The sequence below is a fragment of the Diabrotica undecimpunctata genome, chromosome 4, assembly GCF_040954645.1.
Source record: "Diabrotica undecimpunctata isolate CICGRU chromosome 4, icDiaUnde3, whole genome shotgun sequence".
Lineage (NCBI taxonomy): Eukaryota > Metazoa > Arthropoda > Insecta > Coleoptera > Chrysomelidae > Diabrotica > Diabrotica undecimpunctata.
In genome coordinates, this window is record NC_092806.1 from 103,840,425 (window position 1) to 103,856,149 (window position 15,725).

The 15,725-nt window shown below is 32.9% G+C and overlaps 1 protein-coding gene across 1 annotated transcript in view; it reads left to right on the plus strand.

Moving 5' to 3' along the window:
* Positions 1 to 15,725, plus strand: part of LOC140439832 (uncharacterized) — a 41,098-nt gene that overhangs the window by 22,750 nt on the left and 2,623 nt on the right. The window contains exons 3-5 of the mRNA XM_072529984.1: positions 10,384 to 10,511; positions 13,771 to 13,987; positions 15,581 to 15,716. Coding sequence (XP_072386085.1) covers positions 10,384 to 10,511; positions 13,771 to 13,987; positions 15,581 to 15,716 — 481 coding nt within the window. The remainder of the gene's footprint in view (positions 1 to 10,383; positions 10,512 to 13,770; positions 13,988 to 15,580; positions 15,717 to 15,725) is intronic.

A 15,725-nucleotide genomic window follows, 5' to 3' on the forward strand; every position in this document is an offset into this window, starting at 1 on the left:
AACCCCAAAAAACTACTGGAATTACTGAAATTTCAGCTGGCTGGCTAAGAAAACTACCATAAAAGGCAATCATTATGCTAATAATATTGAAAGCATGTTTAGGTTAAAAACATGTTTTAAAATGTTTTTAAAACATGTTTTTACAACATATGAATTGTAATTACAAATTAGAAAAATGAGCGGAACAAACAGATTGAAATAGATTTATCTTTATATTGCCATCCCGATAAAAGCTATTTGTCTAACTGTTAATAAAAATAATTAAACCTTTAGTCAACAAACCTGATTTTCAATTCGGATTTACAAACAGTCATTCAATAGTACAACAAGTACATAGAATAACAACTGTTATTAAAAAAACTTAAAGAAAAACAGTAATGTTCAACATTATGTCTTGATGCATAGCGGGAATTTGATAGGGGGTGTCTCCAAAGACTTAGCTATATCTAACAAAAGTGTATTTGTAATTAAGATTTTAATTACCATATTCAATACAATAATTAAAAAAAAAACATTTATTTGGTGAAAATCAAAAAGCAAAGAAAAAATTAATAACTTGTTAATAACTTGCGGAGAAAAAGAATTATTATGTTTTGGTCATCATCATCACTGGATCGACAACCCTTTTTGGGTCTTGGCCTGTTCCAGGTTTCTTCTCCATTCTGATCTGTTTCGTGCTTTTTTTCTCCAGTTTTTTATTTTTAAGGTTGTTATATCATTTTCTATCTGTTCTAAGTATCTCAGTTTCGGTCTTCCTCTTGTTCTTTTTCCTACTGGCATCTGTTTGAATATTTTGTTTGGTATTTGGCCTTCTTCCATTCTTTCTACATGTCCTATCCAACGCAGCCGTCCTATTTTAATGAATGTTATAATATCCGGATCCTGGTATATTTTGTATAGTTCAGAGTTGTATCTTCTTCGCCATATTCCGTTTTCTTTTGTGCCCTTATATATGTGTCGCAAGATTTTTTTTTCGAAGGTGGCTAACAACGTTTTCTCTCTTTTAGTGAGTGTCCAGGTTTCTGAGCCATATGTGAGTACCGGTCTTATTATGGTTTTATATATTTGGCATTTTGTTTTTCTTGCAACGTTATCTGATCTTAGTTGCCTAATTAAGCCATGGTAGCATTTATATTTGCAATAAATATTCGCCTCTTCACTTCCTCCGTAACGTTATTATCGGACGTGACTAGGGATCCCAAGTATATAAAGTTTTTTACCCCCTCTATGTTTTATTCTCCTATTGTTATATTTTGTGGCTGCCTTATTTCTGCGTTTTTACTTACCTGCATATATTTTGTTTTGTTCTGATTGATTTTAAGACCACTATTTTGTGCAGCTCGTTCTATTTGGTTGTATGCCTCTATCTTTTCTCTTCTTTATCTTGCGATTATGTCAACATCATCTGCAAATGCTAGTATTTGCACGCTTTTATTAATGATTGTTCCTCGTGTATTGACTGTTGTGTCCTTCAGTATTTTCTCGAGTACGATGTTGAACAAGGTGCATAATAGAGCGTCTCCCTGGCGTAGTCCCTTTTTCACATCTGTTGTTTCCGTTAATTCCTTTTTTATCCGGATTCTTCTTTCTACATTTAGAGATTCTTTTATCAGTTCTATTAGATGTGTTGGTATATTAAATTATTTCATTGCTTTTATTAAGAATTCTCGGTTTATATTGTCATATGCGCTTTCAAAGTCTATGAAGAGATGATGTGTGTTGATGTTATATTTACTTGTTGTTTCGATGATCTGTCGCAGAACAAATATCTGGTCTATTGTTGGCTTCTGTCTACAGAAGCCACTTTGGTATTTGCCAACTATTTTTTCAGCGTGTGGTCTAAGTCTTTCATAAATTTGGACATTGTTTTGTACGCTGCATCCAGCAGCGTGATTCCACGGTGGGTTCCACATTCTAACTGATTTCCTTTTTTATGTAATGGTACAATAATACCACTATTCCACTCCGTTGGTAGTTGTTTATTCGACCATATCTTTGTTATCAATTCATGTATTGTTTTTTGTAGTGCGTCTCCTCCTTTCTTCAGTAACTCCCATGCTATTTGATCCCGGTGCTTTATTGTTCTTTAATTTATCTACTGCTGCTCTAATCTCGGCTATTGTTGGTGGAGTCTTTTCTCTGTTGTCTGCTTGGTTTAATGGTATGTCAGGGTTCGTCTCTCTCCAATCTCCTTCAAACTTTTCCGTAAAATGTTCTGTCCATCTACTTAGTATCTCTTGCTATTCTGTTAATATATTACCTTCCTTATCTCTACACATCGTTGTTCTCGGTTTGAAGTCTTTTCTGCTTTTGTTTAGTCTCTGATAATATTTTCTTGTCTCTGTTGATTTACTTAGTTCTTGAAGTTCTTTGTTCATATATTCTCTCTTTTTTCTTCGGTGACTTGTCTTTTTTTCTTTGCGTAGTCATTTATATTCTTCCTCTGCTTGTCGGGTTCTGTGCCCCTGTTACATCAGTAAATATGCTCTGTTTTTTTGTCTGTTATGATCTGACATTCTTCGTCAAACCAGTCATTCGTTCTTGTTCTTCTTTCTCTACCTTTTATGCCTAGTACTTCTTTAGCTGCCTCTTTTATGATGTCTCTGCATTCTTCCTACTCCTTATTTAGGTTTTCATGTATTATTCTGTTTTCTAGTTTGTTGTTTATCTTTTCTTTATACTCTTTATTTTTGTTTGTTTCTTTGAGTCCTTCTACCTTGTATCGTTCATAGTTAGAGCCTCTTTCCTTTTTGATGTTTGAAATTCTAGCCCTTACCCTACTTTCGACCAGGTAGTGATCAGAATCCGCATTTGCCCCTCTTCTGGTGCGGACGTTAATTATATTCGATTGGTGTCTCGAGTCTACAATGACATGATCTATCATATTTACTGTAAGTTCATCCGGGGATTTCCAGGTACCTTTGTGTATATTTTTGCGAGTGAAGCACCATGTATATCATTTTTTGGGCATAACTGATATGCGGACTCTAATTCGTCATAAAACTCTTCTTAAATTTCCTCTTCTTTTTCTTCTGTCAGAGCATGCGCATTAATTAGACTGTAGTTAAAGAAACGACCTTTAACTCTTAAAATAGACATTACTGGACTAATGGCTCTGCATTGTCTCATAGTATGCTTTACTCTCTTGTTTACTATGAATCCTGTGCCCAAGACGTGATCTTTAGGATCGCAGCTGTAGAAAATCGTATGGCTTCTTTTTTCCATTACATTGTTTCCAACCCACCTCATTTCTTGTATGGCAATTATGTCTATTTTGTATCTGTCTAGTTCATTTAGGAGATTTTGGAGAGCTCCCAACCCTCAAATCGTGTTCCTATTTCTCGTACAATCCTTGTCGTTTGATCAGTCCGGCTTTTCTTCCTTGAACGTTCATAACTTCTAGTTTTTCTAGGAGAAGGTAGTTAACCTTCAGCCCAACCCCCTATTCTTCGGAGGACCAAGACTCCCTTCTTCGTCAGCCCTGACCCCACTTTCCACTGGGGGTTGGTTACCCAATCTCCAGTGGGGTTGCTCAGGTTACCGGCGTGTACCGCCTTGAAGGTCAAGATAGGAATTGAGTAGGATAGGCTAAGTGATGCCAACAGGATACGGCATCATGTATTGCGCCTCACTACCCCCTTTGCACACCATTATGTTTTGGTAGATAACACTAATAAGCATACAGAATCTGCAGCTATCAACAGACAATCCAATAAAAACTTTGATTTTTTAAACGATACGAAAATACTAAATAATTTTAAAACTATTAAAGTATTAACATTAAAAACTTCTTAATGTTCCAGAACGTAACAGAAATAATAAGATTTTGCCAATGTTAAAAAAGTACCATATAGATCAAAACAAATGGAACTAATAATAATAATTTTAATGTAAAATTGTAAAAACTGTTTATCAATGAGGACTCGAAATTAGAAATGTGGTATCTGCAGTAGCAAATCCGAAACTGTTATTGTGAAAAAGAAAATCATTACACCAAAATAATATTAGTAAAGAAACAGTGTAAAGAACTAAAAAATATTTTATATAGACCATTTAAACCACACATTCTCTCATTAAAAGAAAGCGATTGTTGTAGTCGATTTGAAAAATAATATGTTTTAGTATATTAATAAAAGTAACCTTAATTAATTCAAAGTTACTGTATAAAATCTAAATATTAGTAACAAATAAATAAAATTTAAAAATCTTTCTGATTATCCTTTTGCAATAATTTCCAATTCATATTTGTGGAAAATAAGGTTATTTGACTTTTTTTTAAAAAACATGTTTTAGTTTAAATAAATTAATATTAACGAATATTTTCATATAGTTCCAACTTACATATTTAATGATTTACAGTCACTCTAGACTTATATACTGCTTGTAAACTATAGAATAAATTTAATTTCTTAAATATAATGATTTATAAGAAATGATTCTTAACGAGCAGATTTTTACAAAATGTTTAATTCTGTCTAAATTGGCTACAAAGACTACTAGTGTTGCTTCATACATAGAAGATTAATTGGACACACTGTATATATACACTTGCGTGCATAGAAATCGGCCCACTGTAAATTTTTGACTTTAACCATAGAATAACAGAACAACACATCTCACTCTCACCATGTGTTGGTTATTCTCTGCTTTAACTATATTTTTTTCAAGAAATATTCATCAGATGACAAAAACAAATATACTGTTTCATATGTCAAATAACTGTCAAAGTTAAACTTGATAATTAAAAGTTCTTCTATTAGCTTTTAATAATTTTGTGTATATTAAACAGTATTTAATAGTTATATTACAATTAATTAGTATTCAAGATTCCCATTGAGGCAGCCAACGAGTAAACATTACCTTGTGATGTGATAATTCGAATTATTTTGTGTGTTATGGAAACAGCAATTATTATTGGACTATAATATTATTATATTCAACTGAAGGAAAACTGCAGATACAGGTAACTGTTATATTCCTATTATTTTATCCACAGTGTCCTAATAGGACGACTGTTGCAATACTAAAAATTAAGTGAAGTGTTTTTGGTATCCAGGAACACTCACAAAAATGAACTCAAATAAAAACCTCACAACTCCACAAGTCCTCCCCACAAAATCATATGTCGCTGCTACTTTATCCAAACCTCCACCTCCTACTTTCCCACGTAAGGAGCAAGCCATTTTAATGCACGCTATTCCTAATACTGTTTTATTTGACTATGTTAAAGCTATAGGGGACATTGTTATCCCAAAAAACATTACCTTTGCATCACGTATTCCGAATAACCGCATCTGTATTTATCTTTCCTCGCCTACAGTTGTCGATAACCTTCTAAAAACACATCAAAATATCTCTATCAACTCTACAGTAGTTCCCATCAGAAGACTTATCACCCCAGCTAAACGCCTTCTTATATCTAACGTATCTCCTTCAATTCCACATTCCATAATTGAGAAAGCCCTTAAAGATATTGGATTACAGCTGGTCTCTCCTGTGTCATTTGTGAAATGTGGTGCACTCGGAGAAGGTTATGCACACATAATGAGCTTCCGAAGAGTAACGTATATTATCCCCGATAAAGAGAACTTTTCAGTAGATAGAAACTTCGTTATTACATACGAAAACACACCTTATAGAATATTTATTTCTACGGATAAATTGCATTGTTTTTTATGTAAAGAGGTCGGACATACCGCTGACTCATGTACCAATAATCCAACTACTTTTTCTCAAACTGAACTACCCCATCTAGAGCCCTCTACATCTGAAATTACTGATATAATTTCTGACGTAAACACTCCTTTTCAATCAGACCTAACTACTTTAAATTGCACAGAAACCCACACTGAAATAAATACTGAAACTATACACCCATCAATTCCACCCACACAAGGACAAAAAAGAGCTATATCAACAGACAGCAATTCTGATACTCCTTCTCTATCAGCTTCAGCAAGTACACCCGAACCAGCGTCTAATCAAATGCTTCCTCCGTTATCCACAAAAACAAACACTATCTCCAAACCTCACAAGAAAAAAACAAAAACTACAAAATCAGAGGAACATAATCTAACAGCTAGTTCACTACAATCGGTAGCGGCCATTTATAAAAATAATCCATCTGGTCTAACTTTGACCGAGACTCAGTTTATTGCTTTCCTAGAAAATACACATGGTAATCCTAGTCCACTTAATGAAGCTTTTGTTTTAACGTCAAATATTAAAAGGCTATTACAAGACATAACAGTTCTCCATTCAGAAACTAAGGAAAGATCCCTTAAAAATCGACTTACGAGACTTCAAAAGAAAATCAAAAGACAGCTAAACCCAGATGACTCTGATAATATCAGCGTCTCATCTGAACTCCTAACCGATGATGAAACCAAAACCCTTTTCTCCCAACAGCCAGAACAACCATTTCAGTTGCCCCTTACCTCTTCAACTCAAGATTCACCTTCAATTTAATCGAATGGAACTGCGATGGGTTCTTTCCCCGTATTGAAAGAATCCAACAACTAGTGACAGAAAAACAACCTAATATCATATGTCTACAAGAAACGAACTCAAAAATATCTAAGCTTCCCACACTAAAAAAGTTCGAAGGATATCATTATATCATAACTAATTGTGACAGAGCCAGTGGTGGGACATCTATTTTTATTTCAAGTGAAATATATTCATCCCATCTTCTCATCACCACCGAACTCGAGGCTATCGCCGTAACTACTTGGTGCCCTAATAAACTTACGATATGCAGTGTTTACATTCCTCCTAACTACCCCCTTAAAGAAATTGAAATTCTAAATCTTATATATCAGCTCCCCGCTCCATATACTCTAGTAGGTGACTTCAATGCTCATAACTTTATGTGGGGGTCAAACCACACTAATGGCAAAGGTAAAACTATAGAAAACCTTATCAATTGCACAGGCTCCTGTCTACTAAATACAGGCTCTAATACGCATCTGAACTTTTCCTCTGGCACATTTTCGGCCATAGATCTTAGTTTTAGCGACCCAAAAACATATACTTCACTAACTTGGAAAACTTCCGATAATCTATATGACAGCAACCACTTTCCAATATTTATATCATCTGATATCTCCAACCATGAACAAACTATAACCAGAAACTTCTGGCGGCTAAAAAATGCCGACTGGATAGACTATACTTCACAAACAGATAACACCTTACCTTCTCTATCCCTATCCGACAATATTAACAATAATCTATTATTAATCACAGATTTCATACTTAAAGCTGCAAATTTGCACATAGGCAAAAATAGTATTTCCCATAACAGAAAGGCAGTACCTTGGTGGAATACATCTTGCCAAACTGCAACAGAACAACAAAAATTAGCTCTTAAAAATTACCGTAAAAACAAAAATCTGGAGAATCTTATTAAACTAAAGAAAACCAGAGCCAAAGCCCGATTTATTATAAAACAAAGTAAAAAATCATCTTGGAGAGAATATGTATCCTCTATTAATTCAAGCACCAATCCGGCGGATCTCTGGAAAAAGATTAGGCAAATCCAAGGAAACAACACCAACCTCAAAATCTCTAGTATTGCTGTAAATAACACTACAATCACTGACAATCAAGAAATCGGTGAAATCCTAGCAACGCACTTCGACACTAAATTCAAAAGTAAAATAGATACCTCCTTACGAAAACCATTACCTAAAGCCCCACCCTGTTCCTCACCCGAAACAATAATGGACATCACACATCTTAATTCTCCCTTTCTTTTTGAAGAACTAGTATCAGTTATTCAAACTTGTAAAAACAATGCCGCTGGTCCTGACGACATTCCTTACATATTAATCAAAAAGCTTTCAAACTGTAGCCTACTCAAAATACTTGAGATGTATAATTTAATCTGGTCATCTAACCAATTTCCCAATCAATGGCAAACCTCTATCGTAATACCTATTAAAAAGCCTAACCTAGAACGTTCCTTGGCCAACTCTTATAGACCTATATCACTAACTTGTACGATGTGCAAAATATTCGAAAAAATGATTAATAAAAGACTCCTATGGTTCATTGAAAAACATAAGATATTTGCTAGTGAACAGTCAGGATTTCGTCAGAACCGTTCAACCCAAGACAACCTTGTAATCCTCCAAACTTATATATCAGAGGCCTTAAACAAAAGACAAGAAGTCGTAGCTGCCATATTTGATATTGAAGGTGCTTTTGACACTATAAGTAGGCAATGTATATTAAACAAACTTATCCTTCTTAATATTAATGGTAATATATTTAACTTCATACGAAATTTTCTATCTTCTAGATCGTTCAGAGTCTCTGTCAACGGTATTTTATCTTCTACTCATACTCAAACTGATGGCGTACCTCAGGGATCGGTACTAAGTCCTACACTTTTTAATCTAGCAATAAGTGATTTATGCTCTCACCTCATTTCCCCTATTAAACATATCATGTACGCTGATGATCTAGTAATTTACTGTCATGGACAAAACTCTTCTACCACCTCGAAGCTTATTCAAACTGCTGTTGACAAACTTTAAAAAAAAAAAACTAGTGACATGGGGTTATCTTTATCCTATGTAAAATCTAAAATTATAAACTTAAGTAGACGTCACCCTTCTCCATCTCCACTTATTTTGATCAACAGTGTCCCTCTTCCTGTTGTTAAACAATGCAAAATTCTCGGATTAATGTTTGACTCACGACTAACTTGGAAGCAACATATATTTGCAATAAAAGGAGAAACGAGCATAATACTAAACATAATAAAAACTCTATCACATCATTATTGGGGACCTGACGAAAACTCACTTCTTAAAATATACAGATCACTACTACGCTCCAAGCTAGATTATGGTTGTCACATATATATATCCGCCTCCAAAACATATATTAACGTTCTAAACTCAATTCACAACACAGCCCTTCGTCTTTGTATTGGCGCTTTTAGATCTAGTCCTGTAGATAATCTTTATCTACAGGATCTGAAATAAAAAAAAATTAATAGATACTGTTTGAAAGACAATTTAATATGCTTTATTGTGAGTATAAATATAGTTTAATGCATACTACACCACAAAAAGCCGCCCAAGTTATTGCTCTAATCTAAAATGTACTTAGTCAGCGAGCTGTTGCTAGACAATTGGATATGACAAGCGCAGCGGTTCGAAGAGTGTGCCAACGTTATAAGGAGACTGGATCCTTTCATAGGCAACCTGGAACCTGGTGATTAGTCCAAAACTTACTCCAGCTCATTGGCAAACACGCCTGCGTTTTGCACAGGATCATCGGAATTGGACGTTGGAACAATGGGGATCTGTTCTGTTCTCAGATGAGACCAAAATATGCCTCTATGGTAGCGACCGAAGAAGAAAAGTGTACCGGAGACCAGGAGAGAGATTTGCAGAATGCTGCTTTGAAGAGCGGAGTGCTTATGGGGGTGGTTCCTGCATGATCTGGGGTGCAATTTCTATAGGAGCACGAACCGATCTTGCGTTCATTCGTAGGGACGACCGTGTTCACGGAAGAAGAGGTTTAACTGCTGCCAGATATATCGGGGAGATTTTAGCAATTCATGTGGTACCTTACGTCGACTACATTGGAGACGAATTTATCTTTATGCATGACAATGCAAGGGCACACACCGCAAGAATCGTGCAAGATTACATTGCAGAAGTCGGTTTTCAGGTTATGGACTGGCCAGCAAACAGTCCTGACCTAAATCCGATCGAACATTTATGGGATGAGCTAAAGCGAAGAATTTGAACTTCATATCCCAGACTCGATCCCAGAGCTTATTCTTGCAGCAGAAGAAGAGTGGCTTAACATCCCACAAGCAACAATAGCAAACTTGATTAGATCTATGCCTAATCGTATAAGAGATGTTATTGGGGCAAGAGGAGGTCATACCCATTATTAAAAAATTAAGTGTTAAGTTTTACATTGTCAATAACCCTATTTATGTTAATAATAAAAAAACTTAATTTGCTTAATGAATTCATTTCACTATGTTAAACATAGGAAGCCGAAATAAGTTTTCATAAATTTATACTCACATTAAAGCATATTAAATTGTCTTTCAAATAGTATATTTGTTTTTGTGATCTGATAAACATTTCTTGAAAAAAATATAGTTAAAGTCAAAAGTTTACAGTTACAGTGGGCCGATTTCTATGCACGCAAGTTTATATATATATATATATATATATATATATATATATATATATATATATATATATATATATATATATATATATAGATACATATATATATATATGTATATATATATATATATATATATATATATATTTATATATATATATATACATATTATATTTACCTCATCAACTGAATTTATTTTATTAACAAATATGTCCTTAGTTCTTAGAAGAACCACCAGACAAGCCCTAGGATCCATGGGAGGTTCATTTTTAGCACAAACTGAGAGGAATATTATCAATAATTGTAAGAAAAATGGACTATCCCTTTCAGGTGCCGACGATCTACAGGTAAAATTTCAAATATTAATTGGGAAGTTTCAACAACACTTTATTATTGAAAATTGATTTTTTTAATATGGTCATAATAGACAATGAAATTATATGTGCTCATAAATAAACTTTGGTTGAGTTAAGAATTTAAATAATTGCTTATGTATTTAAAAATATATTTTAGTTTAACAAAACATTAATAAATGTAGAACAACCAATTTAAAATTCGTTTAAAAAATGAGAAAAATGTGTGGCACTGCTAGAATTTTCGGAAAATCTCTAGCTCTACCAGCACAATGGATCAGTGATTTTTCCCTTATTACTTGTTAAAATTATCAGATTTGAGATTTTTGTTTTACGAGATTTTATGTCATCAAATCGTCACAAGAGTTGTTTCTTTTGTTATTTTTATTTCGGTTTTAATCATTTCTTTAGGTACTCTTGTTTTACTTATTCTTTAAATAGTTATTACGTGACATCAACTCTTAATACTTTCAATATATCTTCTGGTTAAAAATTATCATTTTCTTTTCCAGCGACAAATTTATGTTAATTACTTTTTCTACCAGATATCCAGTCTTTGATTATCTACTTGTGGGATAACCTAATCTTCATAAATACGTCGGTTGTTCTTATTATCACCGTTTAGGGTAGGTTTCTTTAGTTATACCTGTTTAGATTTATTGAAATTTTTCAACAGTCCTGTCTTCGCATTGTCTTTCCATAACTTTGTATCTATGTTGGGTCTGTGATATTTTTTATAATAACTGCATAATATTATAAGTATCTGCTGCTTACATTTTTAACATTCACCCATTTATTTTTATTAAATGCAGATTGCTTTTCGATTTTATAGCACTCCTGCTACATAAGCCTAATTTATGCCTAAGTTTACTGTTTTGCAGTCTCTATGGAATTAATGAAGAAAGTACCTAAATTTTTCTCCTTTACGCCGCTTTTTGCTTTAGCGAGCAATACAAAATCGTCTTTATATGCTAATAACTAATAATATTTAATACTTGACTTGCTTTCTATGGCTAATATTCTTTTTTTTATTACCCACACAAAGACCAGATTTGACAAGAATGTTGAGAGTGGATTATCTGGTTTATTCACTTCTTCCTTGTAACTCTTCTTATGTGTTTACATATTATTGTACATTTATCTCTCTTTAAGTTTATCATTTTAAGCTTTCAGTCCAAATTCTGTTGATAACTAATTCATTTGATACGCTATTTATTGGGGCAGTCAGATAAGTAGTTACCCTACAAAAGAAATAAGAAAATTTTCGAAAAGTGATGATTTATTTTTCAACATAGTCTAATTCTAGCTCGATACATTGACTTGGAACAGCAATGCTCCAACTTCTTTAACTTGTCTGAAAAATACGAAAATAGTCACCGTACTCAGCATTCAATTGCTCTTTTAAGCGCAAAGAGCGCTCAATAAGCGCTCTTTTATTTGGCTGTGCGATATCCCTTGCAATAACAAGACCGATATCGCCGACCGTTGAATCACCGACCGATCTTGCTCTTCTTACATTCTTCTAAAATCCGCGGACACCTCCGCTTTTACACGCGGTCGAAACAAAACTACGAGACCGATTCGGCTGAAATTTTGACCTTAGCCGTCTATCTACAATCTAGTTAAAGCATCATACCTAGTTGGCCTCAGCTCAAATTTACTGCAGTTACAATATCAATTTATTAAATTATTTTTAATATTACGAAGCTTAGTTAATAAATTAGTAAAAACCAAACAAATCGCTTAGTTTGTAGTTTTGATCGCCATGACAATTGTTGGAGAGTTGTGAAATACTAACAAATAAGCCTAGGATCAGGATTTTGTTTTTTACTCCAGTCGTCATAGACAAAAATGATACTGAACCTCTAAAAATCATACGAACAATATGAATTATGCCGAAAATGTCAACTTTGGGACGCGAAAAAAGATGCAAAAAGGTTTACTACTTTTACCGGTGGGCTTTCTCCTAAAATCCTCCTCGTAGATGGGGGAAAACGGAAATAAATCGATTTACCAAGAATCTGTACGCCATAGAAAAAAATATTTCAAATAAAAAATGTAGCTAAGATAATTTTGGATAAAAATGTTTATTACCATGTTTTGTGTACAATGAACCGTTCTCTCAGAAACAACGCTTAGTGCGATCGGCAATTTTTAACGTCAGTTACTGGCGTGAAATTAATGTTCAGTAAAATGTGTATTAGCTCGACTTTAAAAATTCGATATCTTTTGATCCAAGTGTCCTATCGATAAAAATCAAGATGTCTATTACAGGTAAAAAGTGCAGCTTATATACACAATTTTTGTGTTTGGTTTCAAATGAACTGAGTTTATATAGAATCGTTAAATAAATATACGTGGAGCGATCTGTGCCATTTTTTATGATTCTCATGAAATCAATACAATTTACCCCTTTTATTAATCCGCCTCTGTGGATTTTCGTTAACTAGAGCCTAGTCTTTAAAACTTATAGCATGAAATTTTAAATTTTGAGTTTTTTTGAGAGAATGTTCTTTTTTAATTATGCTAGTACGTTTTTTATTAATTTACCCATTCTCTGCTACGAATTACACTTAAAACCATCTTCTTAAAGGTATTTCCTGTAACGTGCGATTGTTTTTAATGTAAAAGTTTAAATTCTGCGTTTTTTTCGTCATATTTGCGTCATATTTCAAATGCCTCATATTTGTTGCCACAACTCAAAATTTATTTATACATTTTTTATTTAAAACATTTTTCTCTAAGTCATGCGGGTTCCTGGTAACTCGATTTTTTTAGTTTTTACCCCTCTACGAGGGGGAATTTAGGACGAAGCAAGGGGGTAAAATTGGTAAACTTTTTTACTTACAACTTTTTAGTAGTCCGAAAATTGATATTCTCAGTAAAATTTAACTTGTTCGTATGATTTTCAGGGGTAAAATCTTTGACGACTGAGCTATTTGTAAACTTTTACGTTAGTTTAATGGTTTCTCATCAATAGGATCAATAATGGGGTGAGGTACCCCTATCAATATTTAACAAAAATTTTTTATTTTACATAAAACCAAAATCTTGAATGATTTAAGTATATTTTGCCTAACTTTTCATGTCAATATTATTTGACTGTAAAAATAAGCTATTCCTTACCATTTGTACAGAATCCATTACTAAAATATATTATTAACGAATGGTATGTAAAATTAGAGTAGATATACATGTATTTAATTAATATATAGCTTACTCTTTCTCTTGTTTTAAACTACTTTTGCTTTAGGCCACTTATAGTAAAATGAAGACTTGTATGTCCAGCACCAAAATTTTTGAAACTCCCAAGAATGAATTTATTAGCAAAATGGTTGAGTGCAGTCGGAACGCAATTAGAGAAACTAAAGATTGTTTGTCTTATGACCAAAAATATTTCCCAGAATTCGTTTTGGATCTTGCAAAATCGATGGTTAATTATGTGTACGATGACAAAGATTTATTTAAAGGTAAGTGGAGTAAACATAAGCACACAATATCTTAATCCGCGATGGGAGTTGTCTTACAAACGTATAGACTTCTGAATCAAGAGTGTTTAAGTTTAAATATAGTTAAAAACAAAAATTCATTATAAATGAAACAAAAAGTTGTGTTAATATATATTTATATAATTGATGGATTCGACCGTTACTTGATGGAAATTCATTTTATGTAAGAATAAAACACTGAAAACGTTGTTTTCAAAATGTCCACAAAAATTATTTTAAACTTTTATCACTACAGCTGTTTCGGCTAAATGCCTTTCTCAAGTGATTTATTTTTGGCATGCGTTTACACTTTATAGTTTCTAATGAAATAGGTTGAGGAGGGGAGAACTGTTTTTCTCAAGTTGGTCATTCAGAATTATATCTGTGTTATTTAATTTGTTGATTTCCATAGATTCTAACAAAGATAGCTTAAGGCCTTTATTTTCAATGCGAAGAATTTTAATTTCGTCATTAAAAGAAAGATTATAATCTAGAAGGTGAAGTGCGTGTGTAGAATCTGATTTTCTATTATTGAAAGCCCTTTTATGTTGAAATAGTAGAACAGAAATACCTCAATATCATGAATCCACAGCCTCCTAAATTATACTCTTTTATTAAACTACACAAACCGGACGACCCAATAAGACCTGTAGTTTCTTTTTATAAAGCTCCGTCGTATAAACTTTCAAAAAAATTGTAAGAGATTATTTTAGAACACACTAAATTTTCACCTAAATTTACCATAGTTTGATAGCTGGCGACTGATATCGAATTCTGAACTTTCTGTGCTTATTATAGGTAAAAAACTAACAATATATGGAATAGTTAAAAAAGTGTAATAATAACTTTTATGTTGGAGAACTATCATCACTAAGTGTTAGGATAAATTGGCATGAATGTTAAAAAAAAGTGTTTTTAATAAAAATGGAGTTTGATGGAAACATGCAGCAACAGCTGAAAAAGAAACATATAGTAAAAAGAGGAAAATAAGGAAGTAGGTGTAATCCTCAATTAAGCAAATTAGGTTGCGAACACATCAAGGCAGCAAGATCAGGCTAGTAATAGGTACTAAAAGAACAAGTTGTTGGTAGGAATACACCAACTTTTACAAGTTAATATCAGGTCAGAATAACATAGTCTATAATCAACAATAGAGTAATCTAAACCTCTTAATCAGAGGATTAAATTTTTCAACTCTAATATTGTAGACATTTATTATAAATTAAAACAAAATAAAAAATGAATGTAATTTTCTTTATTTATTCACGATTAATTGTGGTTTACTTCCATTCAACAAAAATATCTATAAAAATATATTTTACAGAAATTTATTACCTACTGGTAAAATGTCTGATTTTCATAAATGTGATTTAAATGTAAATAATCTACTCTAATTAAATATTTTTAGATGGGTCCGTAAACTATGTTTATATAAATATGTGTACTTTAATATTATATGGATATGGTTATATTCATCTGCTGATATAGATCACCAGATAGTTTCAAACTAAATCACTTTATAATAATGAAAACAGTGAAGTGCTTATTAATGTTAAATATTCTTTTCCATTTTAGATTTGGAAATTGTTGGTTGCATAAATAACTTGGGTAGATATACAGTACAAATTGAGCATATTAAATGCTTAACCACTGTGGCTCAAAAAACCGGAGACGATGAAAATATTCCTACCTCCCGACAAGAACTCTGCAGGTAAATACA